The 19,719-nt window shown below is 35.7% G+C and overlaps 1 protein-coding gene across 11 annotated transcripts in view; it reads left to right on the top strand.

Moving 5' to 3' along the window:
* The window catches only part of EXOC6 (exocyst complex component 6), a 200,034-nt gene that overhangs the window by 120,302 nt on the left and 60,013 nt on the right, over positions 1 to 19,719 (top strand). For all 11 annotated transcript variants that reach the window (XM_044754055.2, XM_044754047.2, XM_044754067.2 and 8 more), the window contains one exon: positions 13,776 to 13,955. In XM_044754055.2, coding sequence (XP_044609990.1) covers positions 13,776 to 13,955 — 180 coding nt within the window. The remainder of the gene's footprint in view (positions 1 to 13,775; positions 13,956 to 19,719) is intronic.

Here is a 19,719-nt window from a genome sequence, read left to right as displayed (position 1 = left end):
TTCTTTTTCTTTTTTCTTTGAGGAAGATTAGCCCTGAGCTAATTACTGCCAGTCCTCCTCTTTTTTTGCTGAAGAAGCCTGGCCCTGAGCTAACATCTGTGCCCATCTTCCTGTACTCTATATGTGGGACGCCTACCACAGCATGGTGTGCCAAGCCGTGCCATGTCCGCACCCGGGATCTGAACCGGCGAACCCTGGGCTGCTGAGAAGCGGAATGTGTGAACTTAACTGCTGCGCCACCAGGCCGGCCCTAAAGAAAGTCTTTCCAACAAGTGGTGCTAGAACAACTGGACATCTGCATACAAAGAGATGAATACAGATAAAGACCTTACACCGTTCACAAAAATTAACTTGAAACGGATCATGGACCTAAGTGTAAAATGCAAAACTATAAAACTCCTAGAAGTTAACATTGGAGAAAATGTTGGCAGGTGTTAATTTTTGAGATACAACACTAAAGGCACAATCCATAAAAGAAATAACTGATCAACTGGACTTTATTAAAATTAAAAACTTATGTTGTGTGAAAGACATCCTTAAGAGAATGAGAAGACAAGCTACAGACTGGGAGGAAATATTTGCAAAAGACATATCAGATAAAGCACTGTTATTCAAAATATACCCACAAAGAACTCTTAAAATCCAGCAGTAAGAAAATGAACAACTCAGTTAGAAAATGAACAAAAGAACCTGAACAGACACCACACGAAAGAAGATATACAAATGGCAAATATACATGTGAAAAGATGCTTCACATCATACCTATTAGGATGGCCCAAATCCAAAACACTAACACCACTAAATGCTGGTGAGAATGTGGAGCAACAGGAGCTCTCATCCATTGCTAGTGGGAATGTGAAATGGTACAGCCACTTTGGAAGACAGTTTGACAATTTCTTATAAAACTGACCATACTCTTACCATGCAATCTAGCAGTTACACTCCTTGTTATTTACCCAAATGAGTTGAAGACTTATGTCCACACAAAAACTCACATACAAATGTTTATGCTAGCTGTGTTCCTAATTGCCAAAACTTGGAAGCAATCAAGATGTCCTTCAGTAGGTTAATGGATAAATAAACTGTGATACATCCAGACAATGGAAGATTATTCAGCACTAAAAACCAATGTGCCATCAAGCGGTGAAAAGACATAGAGGAACTTTAAATGCTGTATTACTAAGTGAAAGAAGCCAATCTGAAATGGCTATGTATTGTGTGATTCCAACTATGTGATATCCTGGAAAAGGCAAAAGTATGGAGATAGTAAAAAGATCAGTGGTTGCCACAGGTTGGAAGAGATAGAAAGGATGAGTAGACAGAGCACAGGATTTTTAGGGCAATGAAACTACTCTGTATGATAGTATAAGGTGGATACATGTCTTTATACATTTGTCCAAACCTATAGGATGTACAACACCAGGAGTGACCCCTAATGCAAACTATGGACTTTGGATGATAATGATGCATCAATATAGGTTCATCCATTATAGCAAATGTACCACTCTGATGGGGCATTTTGTGAATGAGAGAGACTGCATGAATGTGGGGGAGGGAGTATATGGGATATCTCTATACCTTTCCCTCATTTTTGCTGTGAAGCTAAAACTGTTCTAAAAAATAAATTATATTTAAATTGGAAAAAAAATGAACTCACTCATGTAATTACAAGGTCAAGAAATAAAGCATTAGTGGCATTGTAAGAAGCTTCACTTATCCTTCCTCCCAGTCCTTATCTCTCCTCCCTCTCAATATGTACTGATTTTAACAGCACTGGTTAGTTTTATCTGTTTTTGAGCTCAATTTATAAGAAATCATACTGAGTGCATCTTTTTGTGTATCTAACTTCTTTCACTCAACATGATTTGTGATATTTCATCTGTGTTCTTTCATGTAGGAATAGTTGTTTATTTTCAATTCAGTATAGTATTTCTTTATAGAATTTACTACAGCTTATTTATTGGTGCTCTCTTTTGGCTGCTCCGAGACTTTTTTGCTTCATTTCTGGTTATTGACTACATATGTGACCTCTGAATAACTGAGGTGTTTACTGTAGAAGTAAAATAAAATTTATTTAATTTTTAGTAGTAAAGATATAAATTCATAAACTAGTATAATCATATATTTAAAACCAGTAAGATATTAGTAAGTTTTTAAATTTCTCTTTTAAATTATAATTGTTTTATTACATATATAAATTTCCTTTCTTATTGCTTTGCCAGAACACTTGGAATATTACTTTGTGACTGATTAATTGCATTTCAGCTTCTGATTACCTATATGCTTTGTGTAGAATCTTTTGTATTATTATTATTATTATTTTAAGATTGGCACCTGAGCTGACAACTGTTGCCAATCTTCTTTTTTTTTCCTGCTGTTTTTTTTTCCTCCCAAAATCCCCCCCGGAACATAATTGTGTATTTTTAGTTGTGGGTCCTTCTAGTTGTGGCATGTGAGATGCCACCTCAATGTGGCCTGATGAGCAGTGCCACCTCCTTGCCGAGGATCCAAACCAGCGAAACCCTGGGCAGCTGAAGCAGGGTATGCGAACTTAACCACTTGGCCATGGGGCCAGTCCCCTAGTCTTTTGTATTATTGGTACAGTGTTCCTTTGTACAATTTGTTTTGTTTGTGCAACTTGTCTTTTTTTTGCTGAGGAAGATTAGCCCTGAGCTAACATCTGTTGCCAGTCTTTCTATTTCTTTTTGCTTGAGGAAGATTAGCTCTGAGCTAACATCTGTGCCAGTGTTCCTCTACTTTATATGTGGGTCGCCGCCACAGCATGGCTGATGAGTGGTGTAGGTCCGTGCCCAGGATCCAAACCTACGAATCCGGGCTGCTGAAGTGGAGCGTGCCAAACTTAATCACTATGCCATGGGGCTGGCCCCTTGTTGTCCTTTTTTAAAGGCAATAGATGTAAGATTTCTTTTGTCACTCATTACCACCAGCTTCTCCTCTTCTTACCTTCCTCCATTAGAGAAGGCTACATAAAGCAGTTTTATGTTTGCAGCTGATTTAATACAATTGAATGACATAAAATCCTGAAAGGTGGATCAGAAAAAAGCAAAAAGCAAAAGCTTAAATATTTATTGAATAGAATAAATGTCAATTATATAGAAAAATAATGGGGATGCTACTTTGCCAAAAACGCAAAAGCTAACAAAAAACAGAAGTATTTTTCAGTTCTATAAGCAAAAGAGGAAGTTCAAAAAAATTTATAAACTACCTGAACCCCATTAGTACATTAAAGTGCTTGGCTTTCTGCTTTTTTGTAATTTCTCATCAGTAATCAGATAATTATAGCAAGTGCCTCTTATAAAGGTGGTGGAAAGCAGAAATAGGATAGGGAAGGAAATGGAGTACTTTAAAAAGCTATTTATATCAGATGATTTGCAAACCTGGTGACAAACAACCTGGACTAAGAAGGGGCAGATGCTACTACAAAGCCCCAAGCCATTCTTTAACACTTTCAAGGTACAAAAGCCCCTGAAAACTGGAAAGGTAAAAATGTAGTGCCCACCTTTTAAAAAAGTAAAAGGAGGTAATTTGAGAATTAGAAAATTATTCAATTTATGATGACCTAGAACAATCCCAGATAATCCAGAAGCTGGATTTTGAGTCATTCTAGACTCTGATTCCAGCTCAGAACCTATATTGCCCTTTCTTGTGTATCGCTAGAAGTGGGGTAGCTAGCAAATGACTCTGTGATGGATTTAGATTTTTCTAGGACAGGCTACTTTGATAAGGAGCAAGAAATGAAATATTTTGTCCTATCTAAGGCTTTGATTGTGTCCCAAAAGACGTTCCTGTGAACAAAGCAATAATTGCTTGAAAGTTTTCATCTAAACTGATAGTTTGGGCCTAGAGGATATGTTAAATGATGTTTATTGAGCAAAAATATATCTCTATTGTGCTGTGCTAGTTGCTGAGGAGAAGATATGGAATGGTTCTTAACTACTAGAATTTTTTAATCTAAAAGGGCAGGTAACTACAAACAAATAACTATAGTTAATAAATAGATAAATTTGATCCTCTAGACATGTTTGATTTGGTTTTGTAGCTTTTTGCATTTGAATTCCTTTAGAAGAGACTCATGCTCTGTAATCATCCTGCCTGCCATACTCATTCATGTTACCTGCCTGGACCCTGAAGGCATTTGGGTATTTGCACCCATTTGGAGCATGGGTAGGATTGCAATTGGCAGAGATGAGGAAAGGGAGGAACTAGTATAAACCCATTCACAGAAGCTAGAAAGCTCCAGATCAGAAAGTTCAGAGATCCTGAACCTCAAATGCAAAGACCCAGAAGAAGGAAGATAAAATCATATTTATTCATTCTGTATTAATAAGTATGTATATTTTGTTTAAAAATCGTATGGTTTACATGTGTTTTGAATGTTTATTCTGGGAAAAAATATAATTCTTTGTAAAAGCAGTTGGTGTCAAGTTCCTTACATTTCTGTCTTCAGCTTCTTTCTCTCTCATCTAGGCCATAGCTTTCTGTGTGGTACTTCAGCTTGCATTATCTAACTCTAGTTAGACGAAGAAGTGCTTTGAATTTGCCCCATGAAAATTGTTTTGCTATAGTTAAGTATGACTCCTACAGTAACCTGTATCTCTAAGGGAACATTTAGTATACTGTTTGTGACATGCTGGCTTCAGAACTATGAGATTATGCATCCCTGATTTATACTCCGTCTTGACTGTGTTCTTTATAAAGAAAAATCCTTTAATGAGATTTGTAGAACTTTATAAAAACTTCAGGTCTTCTAATTAATATAAGCTTTCCTTGGCTTTTTACATTTGACTTCTTAGTACATTGTGGAGCAGATCTTGAGCTTTGTTTAATCCAGAGTGTTACTGATGAAGTGGTAAAATATGATTTGCACGTGTATAAGATACAATACAAATCCTAAAACCTACGACTTTTTTTTTAAAAATCACAGTAATATGGTATAATGAAAAAACCTGTTGAAAAGTAGCCATTGCACTAAATTAATTTGAAGCATCAGCAAGCAAGTCATTTTTTAATTTTTTGATTGATTTTAGGTATCAAATAGAACAGAACAACTTACCTTGATTGTTACACTGACAGCTAAAATATCTAAATTAAAAACCCATAATTTCTTAAATTGGCTCTTCTCTCTGTGTGTGTAATTTTTTATGATGGTACCATCATTTTTCTTTCCTCCTTTCCTGGAAAATCTAGAGTTATCTTAGATATATTTCTGTTTTCTTTTTGGTGAGGAAGATTGGCCCTGAGCTAGGATCCATTGCCAGCTTTCCTCTTTTTGCTTGAGGAAGATTGTTGCTCAGCTAACATCTGTGCTCGTCTTCCTCTATTTTGTATGTGGGATACTGCCACAGCATGGCTCGATGAGCAGTGTGCAGGTCCATGCCCAGGATCTGAACTTGTGAGCCCAGGACTGCTGAAGTGGACTGTGTGAACTTAACCACTTCACCACGGGGCTGGCCCTGGTATATTTCTTTTTAACTGCTCCTATCACACCCCTTCCCCCATCATAACTAATTATAGTTTTCAAAGTTTGGTCTTATCTACTTTTTTCCCCTCTGTCTGTAGTGTCATTAGGGACATTGGCTAATGAGTTGGATGCTATATGCTACCAACATTTAGAAATTTCCAGATCAGGATCATAGATTATTGGAGCATCATTTCTTGAATTAGAGCAGGAAGCAATTAGCCAGGGAGGATAACATTGTTTTTACAGTTCCAACTTCATCTCCTGCTTAGATTTTTAAGGCTCAGAAAAATGTCATAGAAGTGTTCCCCTTGCTCCAAGTGAGTAATATTAAATGTAACCTTTTTTTCTCCTAGAATGTTCAATAAAATGTTTCAAATAAGGTACTTACATTAACCAGGTCTATTAACACAATTGACAGAAAACCCAACTCAAACTGTCTTAAATAGTAAAGGGAAACTATTAACCAGTATGACTGTGAAGTCCAAAAATAGGGCAGTTTTCATGTGAGGCTGAAGCCAGCTGCTCAGGAGATGTCACCAAAGACCCAGATTCCTTCCATCTTTCAACTCTGCTTTGTGCAGTTTTGGCTTAATCTTCAGACTGCACATAGATAGCCCAGCAGCTGTAGACTCTCTTCTTCCGGAGCAAAATGGCTGCCAGGTCGCAGTTCCAAACTTCATATCCTCGTGCCCCGTCATCTAAAGGAAGAGAGAGCGTGTCCCTTCACTGACTGCTGTGGAACTCTGTGGGTAAGAGCGGCGTAATTACTACTTGACTTAAACTCATCAGAATCCATCCTTACAGCTAGGTATACTTTCAGTCCCATCCAGACCAAATAGAGCTGTGAATTGGGGCAGAGTGATTTTCCATAATATATTTGGGCACTGTTCCAAGAAGGCGGAATGGATGATAGTAAATCATAGATGTTTACTAAAATTTTTAGCTATTATTACTTAACTTTTATTTGAAGCACACATGCTTATGGTGCAGGAGGTCTAGGGTGGAGTTTGTGTCTGTATATGTTTAGAAAAAGTTCCTCTGTTGCACACCTGTGCTTGCAAACCACTGATAGTATGCTATCATTTAATGCTTATATATTGAAATAAGAAATAGTTCTCAAATATGCTAGATACATTTCTGCCTCCAGAGGGCACTGTTTCTTCAACAAGCAAAGGAATTATAGCTTTGTTTATAAGCTGAATCTTTTAAAATTTAATTTAGAGGTTAGTTGATATGTCCCTGACTTTCTGGTGAGGTCATAGGATTGAGAGTATTTTGGTTTCAACTGCAGTAGTAGAACTCTCCAGAAGGCCACACTAATTTTCTTAACAGTCTCTAAATTACAATCGGTAACCTTTTTAAAAAAATGTCTTACCAAATAATTCAGTGTATCCCTGTGTATAATTACAGGGTAAGTTACAATGAAAAATTTTTGTATCTTTCTTTCCTTGCTCCTATTTTAAAAAAAATAAACTGTAGTGAGTCAGTTCGTGCCGTTGTGCGTCTGTTTTCTCATGATTATGTTACTGTGGATTATAGAATAAGCAGGCTCCTTAGTCATTAGCCAAGTCCTTTAGATTATTGACTTTGTTCCTGCCTAGAACTGCTGTCTGAAGTTTTTCTTTCACACAGCACAGCCACCGACTTCCTTTGTTTTGCTATTATAGCCTGTGGAAAACATTAATAAACTTTAAAAAATATAAAATACCCTCTCCTCAAAATTTCACTTTAACATGTTGAGAAAAGCTCTCTTAACCTGGATGGCTTATAGGAAAAGTGGAACCTGTTCTTGGTATCACCTCAGAAAAGTAGATTAATTAGCAAAGTTCTCGATAGTAACAAAAAAAGTAATAAATTTTTGTTTTTTCCTTTATTTTTGCTTAACTCTTTTTCAGAAAATTAGTGGTTTTTGAATCACTTTATCCAGAAAGCATATAATTATAATGACTTCATTTGACTATAATGTGAATGATTTTATCATCGTCATTTTTATTATTTTTCTCTCCTTAGATAAATACAGTGTTTGTTTTCACTCATGACTTCAAAATTTCTAGATATTTGGTCCCTCTCCCCATTGCAACTTTTGGTTAATGTTTTAAGTGTTCCATAGTGCTTTAAAAAAATCCAGGAAAGGGGCTGGCCCCGTGGCCGAGTGGTTAAGTTCCCGCGCTCCGCTGCAGGCGGCCCAGTGTTTCGTTGGTTCGAATCCTGGGCGCGGACATGGCACTGCTCATCAGACCACGCTGAGGCAGCGTCCCACATGCCACAACTAGAAGGATCCACAACGAAGAATATACAACTATGTACTGGGGGGCTTTGGGGAGAAAAAGGAAAAAAATAAAATCTTTAAAAAAAAAATAAAAAAATAAAAAAAAATCCAGGAAAATGTGAAATAACATCTTTATTTTATTTTAATAAAATTCTATATAGTAAAAAGAATTAAGAAATGTAATGTTGATTTTAAAGGTGAATTTATATTAGGATCTTAAAAGAATAGCCATTTTTTAACAAATCTAAAATTTCACCAAGTACTTTAGCACTGTGAGTTTGGAAGAGAGGAGTCTCTTGATACTGGTTTTTAAAATTTTGTTAGGCATCTCTTTCCCTTCCTGCCTACACTAGAGGCAGCTCAGAAAAGCAAGAGAAATCATATAGAGCAGTCTGAGTGCAGATAAGGAATGTAATAGAGGATAGGAGCAGTCACACTCCGAATTGTCTTTGCCTGGTGATAGAAAGGAAGTGGGTTGAGTATTATGGGATCATTATACAGTTCTGAGCTTTAGGCTTCCCTTATCCAGCTTCCTTCTGGAATTGCAGTCCAGCTTCAATTCTGTAGTAATCCATATTAATTTCCTTAGATTCAGTAAAGGTGGTGAGACATGAAATAGAGGGGTCTGATGATGAACACTAGGGCAAAATGCAATGTGGTAAATAAACATTTTTATATTGCTTTGAGAAATTGGTATATAAGTGATATTAGTAGGGTGTGTTATGGTGTAGTTCTGTAGGCCATAAGCATTTACCAGCTTGGGTACCTGCCCCTAATGCTGTTAGGGAGGTTAAAGAGAGATATATATTACTGTTATGACTAATGCACATTAAACATGACCCCCTTTTCCATTTCAGTACTGTTTCATCTTGGAAAAAATCATTCTGTGAATGTTTAATACCCAATGTTTTTCTCCCTCACGTGCAAATAACTACAGTAAGTTAAGCCAGCTTGGGCAATTTGGATGGCTTGGGATTCTAATATACTAATTGTCCTCATACAATTCACTTAATAAACATTTATTGAGCATTATTAGATACCCCACACTAGTAGGTTTAAGGAAACTAACATTTTTTGAGCACCTAACTGGGTGCCAGGTACTGTTAGATACTTTAATTACAGAAGCATATCTAATGTTCTAAACAGCCCTCTGAGATAGTGATGATGATTCTGTTTTCATAAATGAGAAAACTAGGATTTACAAAAGTTAAGTAATTTGCTCAGGATATAAAGATAAGTAAAATAGTGGAAATCAAACCCCTTCCCATTTTCTCAACCCTGTGGCACTTATTCTTTATAGGCCATTTCTCCATTATTTATTATTAGCAGGATGGTGGGATTGTTAAAATGGCCACAGATTTTTTGACACCTCTCTCATTGAGAAATGGGGCTCTGGGTCCCCTCCCCTTGAATCTGGGCAGGCTTGTGACTGCTTTAACCAGAAGAGTACAGTGAAAATAATGCTGTGAGACTTTGGAGGCTGGGACATAAAAGGCACTGTTGTTTCCACCTTATTCCGAGCATGAAACACGTGTTTGGATGCCTGAGCTGCCGTGTAAGATGTCCAGGTACTCTGTAGCCACCATGCTATGAGGAAGCCAAGCCGCATGGAGAGGCTGCCCATCCCAGATGCCACACAAGAGAGGGAAGAAACCTGTAGGTTATTCTGATCTCCGCTGTTGAGTCTCATGCCCAGCCTTCAAGTCGTCCCAGCGGAGGTCCCAAATATAGTGAGCAAAGGCATCCCCATTGCTCCCTGTGTGCATTCCTAACCCAGAGAACCTGTGAGCGTGAGAAAATGCTTGTTATTTTAAGCCACTAAGATTTGGGGAGTAATTCCTTTACAACAGCAAGTGACAGCAAGTGACAACCCCTCTTTCAAACCAACACGATCTCTACTTTTTCACTACACTTTTACTGTACATGTAGTCAATATTAATTATTATTAATATATGCTAATTACTAATATGTACTAATTATTATTATTTGTTAATATTTATTCATTCTGTGATTATTTTATTTGTCGTACTTTTCTGTCCCAACTAGATTATAAACTTCAAGACAGGAGTGATGTTTCTAATTTTTTTAACAAGTACTCATCTACTGCCTACTCTGTTGCGAGCACTGTTCTATGCTGGGGATACATTAGTGAACAAAAACAGACACAAAACTGTCTTAATGGGGCTTACAGTTTAGAGGATGTTTTGTACCTACGTTACTCAGAGTGCCAAATTTATAGTGGTTGATATAGTGTTATTAATAAATACTGTTAAGCTTCTCAATCTTAAGATTTTTCTGTGGAGATTTGCATTGCATTAGAAATTTTAATAGAGTGACACTAATAGCTCAAGTTGCTATAAGGAACTTTATTTTGAGTCAGAATTCATTTTGCTACTGCCATATTTCATGCTTCATTAAAATTTCAGTGATAACATTACCTTATCTTAAATTCCGGTGTTATCTAAAGTAGTGTTTACTTTCTTCTGTAGTTGAGGAGAGATACCGTTGAAAGTTTTTATTGTCTGCGTCAAATTTGTGTTAGACCTCTGAGTGTGGAGAGAAGAAAAATATTTCTTGGAATTCCTGTTCCAATCCTACTGTGAAGGCAGGCATGCAAATGGAAAGGTGTTTGCCAGTAGTTGGTTTTCTTCAGCCCATTGTGGCAGGGAGTAGTTTGACGTTGTGAAAATTGAAGAGGGAGCCAAAGAATCATTGAAATGTGAAAATGATACATTTTGATTGTTCATGTTTATTTTTTCTTACATTGTTCTTCTTTTGAAAATTTCTTAAGACACACAAACTAAAATACCAAAGTAAGTGTTCCTGATTATATTTTTTAAAGTTACAACTCAAATGACATCCCTCTACAAAGCTTTTTACCAAAAAAATGTACAGTGGTTTATTCTTATCCGAGGGGGATACCTTCCAAGACCCTGAGTGAATGCCTAAAACCTTGAATGGTATGGAACCCTATTCCAAACCTGATACCAAGACAGTTGATCTGATAGCCAAGATGGCTACTAGGTGACTAACGGGAAGGTAGCCTATACAGTGTGGGTGTGCTGGACAAAAGGATGATTCATATCTTGAGCAGGATGGTGTGAGATTTCATCATGCCACTCAGAATGGTGTGCAATTTAAAACTTATGAATTATTTCTGGAATTTTCCATTTAATATTTTCAGACTGTGATTGACCATGAGTAACTGAAACAGTGGAAGGTGAAACTATGGATTGCGGGGGGGAACACTGTAGTAATTGTTTCCTCCTTTGTTTACTGAAGATGTTTTGTTAAACCTCTAATATAGCACTAGTCATGTTTTGTAATGTTGTATCTCTTCCTGGATTGTGAGATCCTTGAGGGTGGGAGCTGTCTTACTCATCTCAGTGTCTTTATAGTGATTTTATTCATAGGCATGATACAAGTGATATGTTAGGTTAACTTGTATTCAGATATAATATATGACTAATAATGGTAAGTGATACTTAGGTCTCTTCTTAATCAGTGGTGTGTGGCAAGTTTATGTGATCCTTTAAAAGAAAAGCATAGGTGTGGAGATCTTTTGCCTTGGTTCCAAAGGCCACAATGCTGAGTGTTCAGTCCCCCAACATTTCTCATGCCCTTCTTTTAGAGTGCTGCTGTCTGAGAGAGTGAGAACCCACAACTATCATTTCTTCTTTTTTTAGTTTCTTAAGGTGGAAGTTTAGGTTATTGGTTTGAGATCTTCCCTCTTTTATAATATAGGCATGTATAGCTGTAAATTTCTCTCTAAGCACTGCTCTCATTGCAAATTTTGGTATTGTGGTGCTTTCTTCTTCACTTATCTCAAAGTATTTGCTGATTTCGATCTTGATTTCCTCTTTGACTCACTGGTTACTTATTTGAGTCTCTTGTTTAATTTCTACATATTTGTGTATTTTTCAAATGTCCTTCTGTTCTTAATTTCTGATTTCATTCCATTGTGGTGAGAGAACATACTTTGTATGATTTCAGTCCTTTTAAGGCTTATTATATGGCCTAACATATGTTCTATTCTGGATAGCATTCCATGATCACTTGAGAATAATGCATAGATTGCTGTTGTTGAGTTGGGTGTTCTATAGATGTCTCTTAGATCTAGTTGGTTTATATTGTTGATCAGATCTTCTGTGTCTTCTGCCTGCTCAAATCCCTGTAGTTTTTTTTGTTGATCCCCTGTAGTGATTTGTTCATTTCATTTATTGTACTTTCCAACTGCAGAATTTCTATTTGCTTCTTCTTTTTTTAAAAAAAAAAATTCTGTCTCTTTATATTTTCTATTTTGTGAGGCATTGTTCTCATATTTTCCTTTAGTTCATTAGACATGGTTTACTTTAGTTCCTTGGACATATTTTAAATAGCTTATTTAAAGTCTTTGTCTTGTAAGTCCAATGTCGGGACTTCCTTGGGGACAATTTCTCTTGAGTGCTTTTTTTCCCTATGTATGGGTCCTACTTTCTTATTTCTTTGTGCAACTTGTAAATTTTTTTGAAAACTGGGTATTTAAAATAATATAATCTGGCAACTCTGGAAATCAGATTCTCATCTCTCACCAAGGTTTGTTGTTTTTTCCTGGTGGTTGGCTGGTTGGTTGTTTTGTAACTTTTCTGAATTAATTCTCTAAAGTCTGTGTTCTTTGTTATGTGTGGCTACTAAAGTCTCTGCTTAGTTAGTTTAGTGGCCAGCTAATGATTAGACACAGATTTCCTAAAAAGCCTGGAACCAATAAATCCCCCCGTCTTTGCTGAGAGACTCTCTGTGTGTGTATTGGGGCAGGCTTTCAACACTCAGGCATGTGACAGCTGTGCTTTAACCTTCATTTCCTGCTTGTACAGAGCTTGAAGGTCAGTCATAAGCGAGAGCTTAGAGCCTTCTCAGGTCCTTCCTGAGGATGTACACAGCCCTGCACATGTGTATAGCCTTCTAGATTTCCAGGAATATGTCAAAGCTTTTCAAAGCAATTTATGGACATCTCATTCCACAGTTTTTCCTTTTAAGCTTTATGGTTAGCCTATTGTGTGCCCTATTATCTGCCACCTAAGGCATCTGTGATGTTAAACAGTTGCCTCTAATTGTTTTCAACCAGGGAAAAGGCTTTTTGCACTGGACAAACCCTAATTTAGGTCATATAAATACATCCCTGCAAATGAGGTCATCCAGGGAACCATCAGATAGGTCAAATAATGATCATTCTCTGGGAATGTGGCTTTGAAGGAGCTCCAATCCCATTCTGCCCCCTTTGATGGCTGATAGGCCTCCAGTTTTCACCACAGTTGTGGGATGTTGATTTTGAAGGTTGCTGTGGAGCAGAAGGAGGGGGGAGAATGGAAATAGAGCACATTAAAATGCCACAAAGCTTGTTTTCTTACCAAGATTCAACTGTTTTTCATGACTAAATGCCTCTGGATTGCTGTAAGTTTTCACTTAATTTACAGAGTTCTGGAAAAGTTGAGTTTTGACAATTTTTGCTAATTTTTCTTGTTGCTTTTATGGAGGAAAGAGTTTTGGAGATTCTTACTCCACTGTTTTTGCATTACTTCCTTCATTTCTTTTCTTCTCTTCTGAGAAGTTAACTTTTTTTTTGCTTCTTCAACTCAAAACTGCAGCAACTGTTCCATTTCTTCTGTGGTAGTCCAGTTTAATTTCCCTCAGTGAGTCAGTAGATGGAGGTGGTCTTCTGAGTTCTTGACAATTTCTGTTTCCACTTCTGTTTCTCCTAAGGGTTTTCTTAGAGCTGTGAGAACAATTCAGAGTTAATAACTCATAAATTATCCTCCCATGTAGAGATAAAAAAGGTGATAGTGAGGTTGGAAAGAACAAAAGTGATGTCCAGTCATAGAGTACTGCCAGCCAAAAACCCAACAGTTTTCTTGGACTTTAAATAAATGGCTAAAATATTAGACCAAAGAAAAATTAAAACAAAATTTAGAATTTTTAGAAAATTTGTTTTATTATCTGCTTCTGTATTTGTTTCTTATTTTTTGTTGTTATTTTGTCCCCTGTCAGGATGCACGACATGCAGCAGAAGGAGAAATCTATACCAAACTTAATCAAAAAATTGATGAATTTGTCCAGCTTGCTGATTATGACTGGACAATGTCTGAGCCAGATGGAAGAGCTAGTGGTTACTTAATGGATCTTATTAATTTTTTGAGAAGCATCTTTCAAGTGTTTACTCATTTGCCTGTAAGTATAAAAAATTTCAAAAAATTGTATTATAGTTTTGCTTACTAAAGTATCTTTTAAAATTCCATTTTGGTTTGAGGTTTACTTGTTTAAACCAACTTCCCAGCTTCAATTTTTTTCCCATTGTTATAAATCAATTTTTGAAGAATCTTAACTTAGCCAGTTGTTTGAAGTTTTCGTTTATTTTACTTTTTAACCAAAATAACTACAACTCTCTTCCCACCAAAACCAGAACAAAACTCTGAAATTGACACTGTAGACCTGAATAGAAACAAACTCTAATAGGAGTAGTTTTCATAAAAGTCAGTATAATCGATGGCTTTTCCAGTTATAAAAGGCCAAGAAATTATTGAATATTTTTAGGCTAGAGATTAAAAGTAAAAAGGGGCATTGTTCTATTCTGATATATAGTCATATACATCTTATCTATTGATGAGATATTAAGGGAAAGAAAAGATATGGCAGGGACATTTGGGTGTGAATAGGCTGAAACATTGGATTCTTCAAATGAGGAATGCAAAGACCAAAGAGATTATGGGGGGATGAACATGCTCTCATTAGATATATTCAGAAACAATAGAACTGCTGTTAAAATGTGAATGGAGTCATTTTTGAACAAATAGGAAGAAATTTTATTGACCTTTTTATCTCAAGATAAAGCTGAACACAAAATATAATGTATTTAATTGGAGCCTTCCCAGCTGCCCCCAGTTGTCTCCCTTGTTTAAAAAAAAAACCAAAACAGTGTCCTTCTCTTTACTCTTTCCCCATGAAGGAGCCAGTTAGAATAGTTGAAGGAAGGTGTTACTAAAAAATGAATAGCAGAATTTCTTAAGGAGATTTTAATAGTGAATCTGTGCCAGAGAACTTCTGGAAGCTTAGCTAGGGTTGATATTATATTCCTAACTGCTGCCCTTGAGTTCAAAAGAGAACCTGTATATAGATTTAATTTTATATCAACTAATTTCTTAAAAAGTGCTCCTCATATAGTATGCATTAAATAATTGTTTAATTAATTTGAATTTACCTTGTCAGTATAAATCTCCATGCTTCCAGCCAGAAGCAGTCCTCAGGGATAAACACATGTCCATGCATGCACATGCACACAAATACACACACATTATGTTTTTATGTTGCAATATCTGCTTCATGGGTTGGCACAAGGTGATGGTAGGAATTTTGTGCATAACTTGGGTAGGATTAAGAGAGGTAATATGTTAGAAATGTTTAGGGGAAATGCCTCACCTCTGGAGACCAACACCTGGAGGGAAATCCTGCTTTCTTATAGGACATACTCTGGTGTCATTGGGAGTGACAGACTCCTGGCCTAACTAGATCACTCAGGTGATCTATCATGATGATTTTATATAGTTTTAGATGAGTCTTCATGTGCTATTTTGGATTTTTTGTCATCTAACATGGTTTTTCTACAAAGGAAATAAATTTTTATGCAATGCAAACAAACAAATTCAGCAATAAATATAGGGTATGACCAAATAAAGAAAATTATATTTCACAACTAAGAAAGAGAAAATGGTCCTAACCACAGTATATTCTTATTCAAGGGATGAACTAAAAGCATAATTCCCAAGCAAAAGTATTAAATTATTGACTTTGGTTAATTTTAGTTAGAGTTGATGATTATATTATGGTTTAGTGTCTTAATTCTCTGAAACCTTGAAATTGTATAAAATATTCACCTAGATTGTTTTCTTTCAAAATAACAGAGGCAATGTTATTAAATGTATTGTTTTTCTAAGCAGTATATGACATTGTATAAGCTACCATTTTTATTTAAATGTTTTAAACTGAAAAGGAGTCCTTAGTTTCAGGTTACCCTTGGACCCAAATAGAGAGAGAGGCCAGTTCTAGACTCCTTCAGCCCTCAAAGAAGCTTCAGAAGATATTTATCACATTCAGTCCCAAGTCAGTCAGCTTAAGCGGAACTAGCTATCCCACTTATAGACATGAGGAGTTATGTAGTGGGGCTATTTTTGGCCCTGTTCTGTATCCTTGGTTTTGGCAGCGTTCAGGAACAGTGCTGAGTTCTAGTCAATGGGAGCTGGGAAACCAAGGGCCACTCTTTCAAACAGTGCAAGTATTGGCAAGTAGTGTAGATTATTGGACGCAGAAGTAGATTCTCTGGGATATAGGTAACTCTCTCACCCCACAACCCTAAAAAGTACCTAAGAGAGAACACTTTTAGTTTAAAAGCTTTACTCTTAGCTTTATTGCATAGTTTTCGTGAGTCCCTACCATTGTTGCAAAAGAATATTTTCTCAATCAAAGATAGTCATCATGTACAGTTGCTGACCACATTGTCCAGTAAAAGTTCCATTGGTTCCAGAAAAGTTATAATCCACCCAATAGAATTTTGTTCTCTGCTCAAAGGGTATGAGAACAATAGCAGTTGATGGATAATCATGATTTTGAGGGAGCCCAGGGAAAGAGCATTGCCATTTTCACTTTTCTACTACACTGTGGTAGCAGGAGAAAGCTGTAGGTTTTGGAGGACCACCAGTAATGTCAACTTTAAATACCTCTTATCTCTAGGGTTGGATGAGTGAGAGAATTGGTATATTACTTCCTTCACCTGATTCTCTTAAGAGTCAGCCAGTGCAAGCCTGTGCAGGGGATGGAAAAATAAGGAGCTCCCTTTTTTCCATATTAAATTGCCTATCATCTGCATTTCCCTGTGCTCTAGCAGAGAAGTCAGGCTGTCTACTGGCCATAGGAATTAACATTAAGTTACGTAGGCAGTATTTGTAATAATGACAGATATTTCCCCATCACCCAAAATGTTAAGCTGCCCTGCTAAATGTAGTATTTGCCTCAAGGGAACTTGCACTTTTATGACTCAATTAGAGCTAAACCCTTTGATCTTTTATTGTTCTTGAGGGCCATGGTGCTGAAGTGAGGAGACTACAGGATGGATTCTAGAGTTGGACAAAATAACAACAAAAAATAAGAAACAAATACAGAAGCAGATAATAAAACAAATTTTCTAAAAATTCTAAATTTTGTTTTAATTTTTCTTTGGTCTAATATTTTAGCCATTTATTTAAAGTCCAAGAAAACTGTTGGGTTTTTGGCTGGCAGTACTCTATGACTGGACATCACTTTTGTTCTTTCCAACCTCACTATCACCTTTTTTATCTCTACATGGAGCTTACATTTAGAAGCTCAGATTAGTAATTTACTGGCTGTGGAATCCTGACAAGTTGCTTAATGTCACTGAGCCTCTTACTTTCTGAAAAATGGGCATAATCCATTTTTCCCATAGGACTGTCGTAGGATAAATTAAAATAGTGTGTAAAAAAGTTGCCTAGCAGGGTGCTTGGCATAAGGTAGTTACTATTAATAAATGTTAGTTTCATCTTTTCTCCTCCTTTTTCCTCTGTTAGTGTTTTAAGGCCCTTTATAGTATTAGTTTCATTTTACTGTCTTTTAACTTTTTTCTTGTTGTATTTATACCTACATTTTTAGCTCACTATTATTTAGCTTTGAGTTCTATACTTTTGCATTATACAACTATTAAAAGTTTTCTTTATTAATTGTGAAAGATATTCACTCTAAAGCATATTTATTCGAATAATTATTATAACTTGAGTGTGTTGCTTATAATGGCTAATGGTCAGATGCTAGTTAATGCAAGTGAAGTCTGATGAGTATGTGAAATAAATATTCTTTTATTCCCAAATTAGTATTCTTGGAATCAGCAATTTTTGGTATTTCAAATGTATAAGTGACCTATTTTGTTTCTAATAATTTTTTTTACAATTAGAAAATATAGCTAAGTATAGAAGGAAATAAAAATTACCTGTTATCTTGTCAAAGGAGAACCACTGTTAACATTTTGACTTGTATACTACAAATCATCTTTTTCTCTGCATTTATGACACTTAAGCAACCTTTCTGTTTCTTTTAATAAAATTTTATATTAGCTAGAAAATTTAAAACCAGAAGAATTTTAAAAAGCATTAAACATTCACCATTACATGTATATAATTAGAATAAATTATTGAGCAACTTGAACATATTTAGTTATCCTTCATGACTACCAAATGAAAGTCAGTAACGTTTACTGTGAATGTACCACCTGAAGACTCAGCACTGGTCTGATTCTGGAAGGAACAGTTAACATTTCCTTCCTTCATAAATGCTAATCATGTGTTTGTTTCAATAAAGATATTTTATTGATTTATAACTGCTATGGGATATATGTAATGATAACGAGTTTTTAATTTCTTCATGTGTTTATTTGTAAAAGGTACCCAATTTATCCAAATGTTTATGCTAACTAATGGTCATCTTTTACAGTAGAAGTAAACAGAAGATCTTGAGTGATGAGTTTGCTCATGTTTCTTCCTTTCTAGGAGTTCTCTATTGTTTTATCTTTAACCGTAATGTAATCTTCTTTGCTTAGGTTTGCTACTGCTCTAGAGGTGTTAAATAGACTACTCTGGTTTCTCTCTGAATTGTAAATATCAAAACTGTTTTCTTCCCAGAAAGATGTATTTTCCTTTTGCTTTCAAATATGCGTAACTTTTGATTTTCTGTATTAATAGAAGTGGTGTGACGAGCAGTAAATAGACCTGATTTTTAGGAATAATGAGTTAATCTTTGGCATATGGTTCTCTAATTTCATGTTAATACGACTGGGTATTTTTTAGAAAATCATTATTTGGTTATAAGTATATGTCACTTTATAGAATAGATGCCTGAAAAGCTGTTCATAAAGAGAACATTTAATAATAGAATCATTCCTTCCAACATTTTTTACTCTAACATTAGAGATGCCTTCCTACTGAGAAAAAAATGGCTTCAAACTCATATTGTGGAATCTGTATTGTGAGAGGCTTTTGTGCACATCTCTCCCCACCTGTACATTCAGTGACATCACATTGGTAGCCCTAGGAGTCGTTAGACCATGGAAATCATCAATAAATCTTACAAATCAAAGCTTTTTTCCCAGAGAATTGTTGTTAAGCATTTACCAGCACAGCACTAAATATACCATAGCTTTTCAAATCATGTTGTTGAGGAAAAATTGTTTACTTTTTATTAACTCAAGAAATAAATGAGTATATGTTAAATAATAAAGTTAAAAATATTATAGTAGAAACTACTTTCAAGACAGAGACGTGTCCTAAATATTATTTGATCTTTAAATTCCGTGTCTGCTTCCCCATCTACCTAGTTCCCTTTTAAGGTATTTCTTTTTAGGTTGTTTCCTTTAAACAGTTTTTCCCTTGGCTTAATTGTTAGCTTGGGGCTGTAGTGTTTTATTGATGTGGTAACTTAGTATGCTTTGTGGATTCTTTATGCTTAGGGCCATAGTCTCTTTCCCTATTAAATACTGGTGCCACTAATATTTTTAATATGCATTTTATATTTCTATAAATAATTTAAAGCATATTATGCTTTCTTTAAGTGAGAAACAAATATATATCCAATAATAAATGAAGATACATGATTTGGACAGAAATTGATAATATCTAACTTAAAATAATTATCTCCTTAAGAATTTTTTTCTGAAGATGCAGCACTGTATTGAAAAATTTGAGATTTAGAGTCTAGGCTTGATTCATCCAATTAACCAGCATTGTGAAAGAAGACACATCATTCAAACTCTGGATTAATTTGCTAGTGTTTATTTCATAGAGCTGAAAATAAAAGTTTTGTTTTAATTTACTTTTACTCCAGTTGATATGTCTACATGGTAATAAGTCAAGTAGTCCAGAAGAGGAAAATAGCCTCTCTC

The sequence above is a fragment of the Equus asinus genome, chromosome 2 (genome assembly GCF_041296235.1).
Source record: "Equus asinus isolate D_3611 breed Donkey chromosome 2, EquAss-T2T_v2, whole genome shotgun sequence".
In the NCBI taxonomy this organism is placed as follows: Eukaryota; Metazoa; Chordata; class Mammalia; order Perissodactyla; family Equidae; genus Equus; species Equus asinus.
Note: the sequence above shows the minus strand (reverse complement) of the source record. Positions and strands in the feature narration are given on the sequence as shown.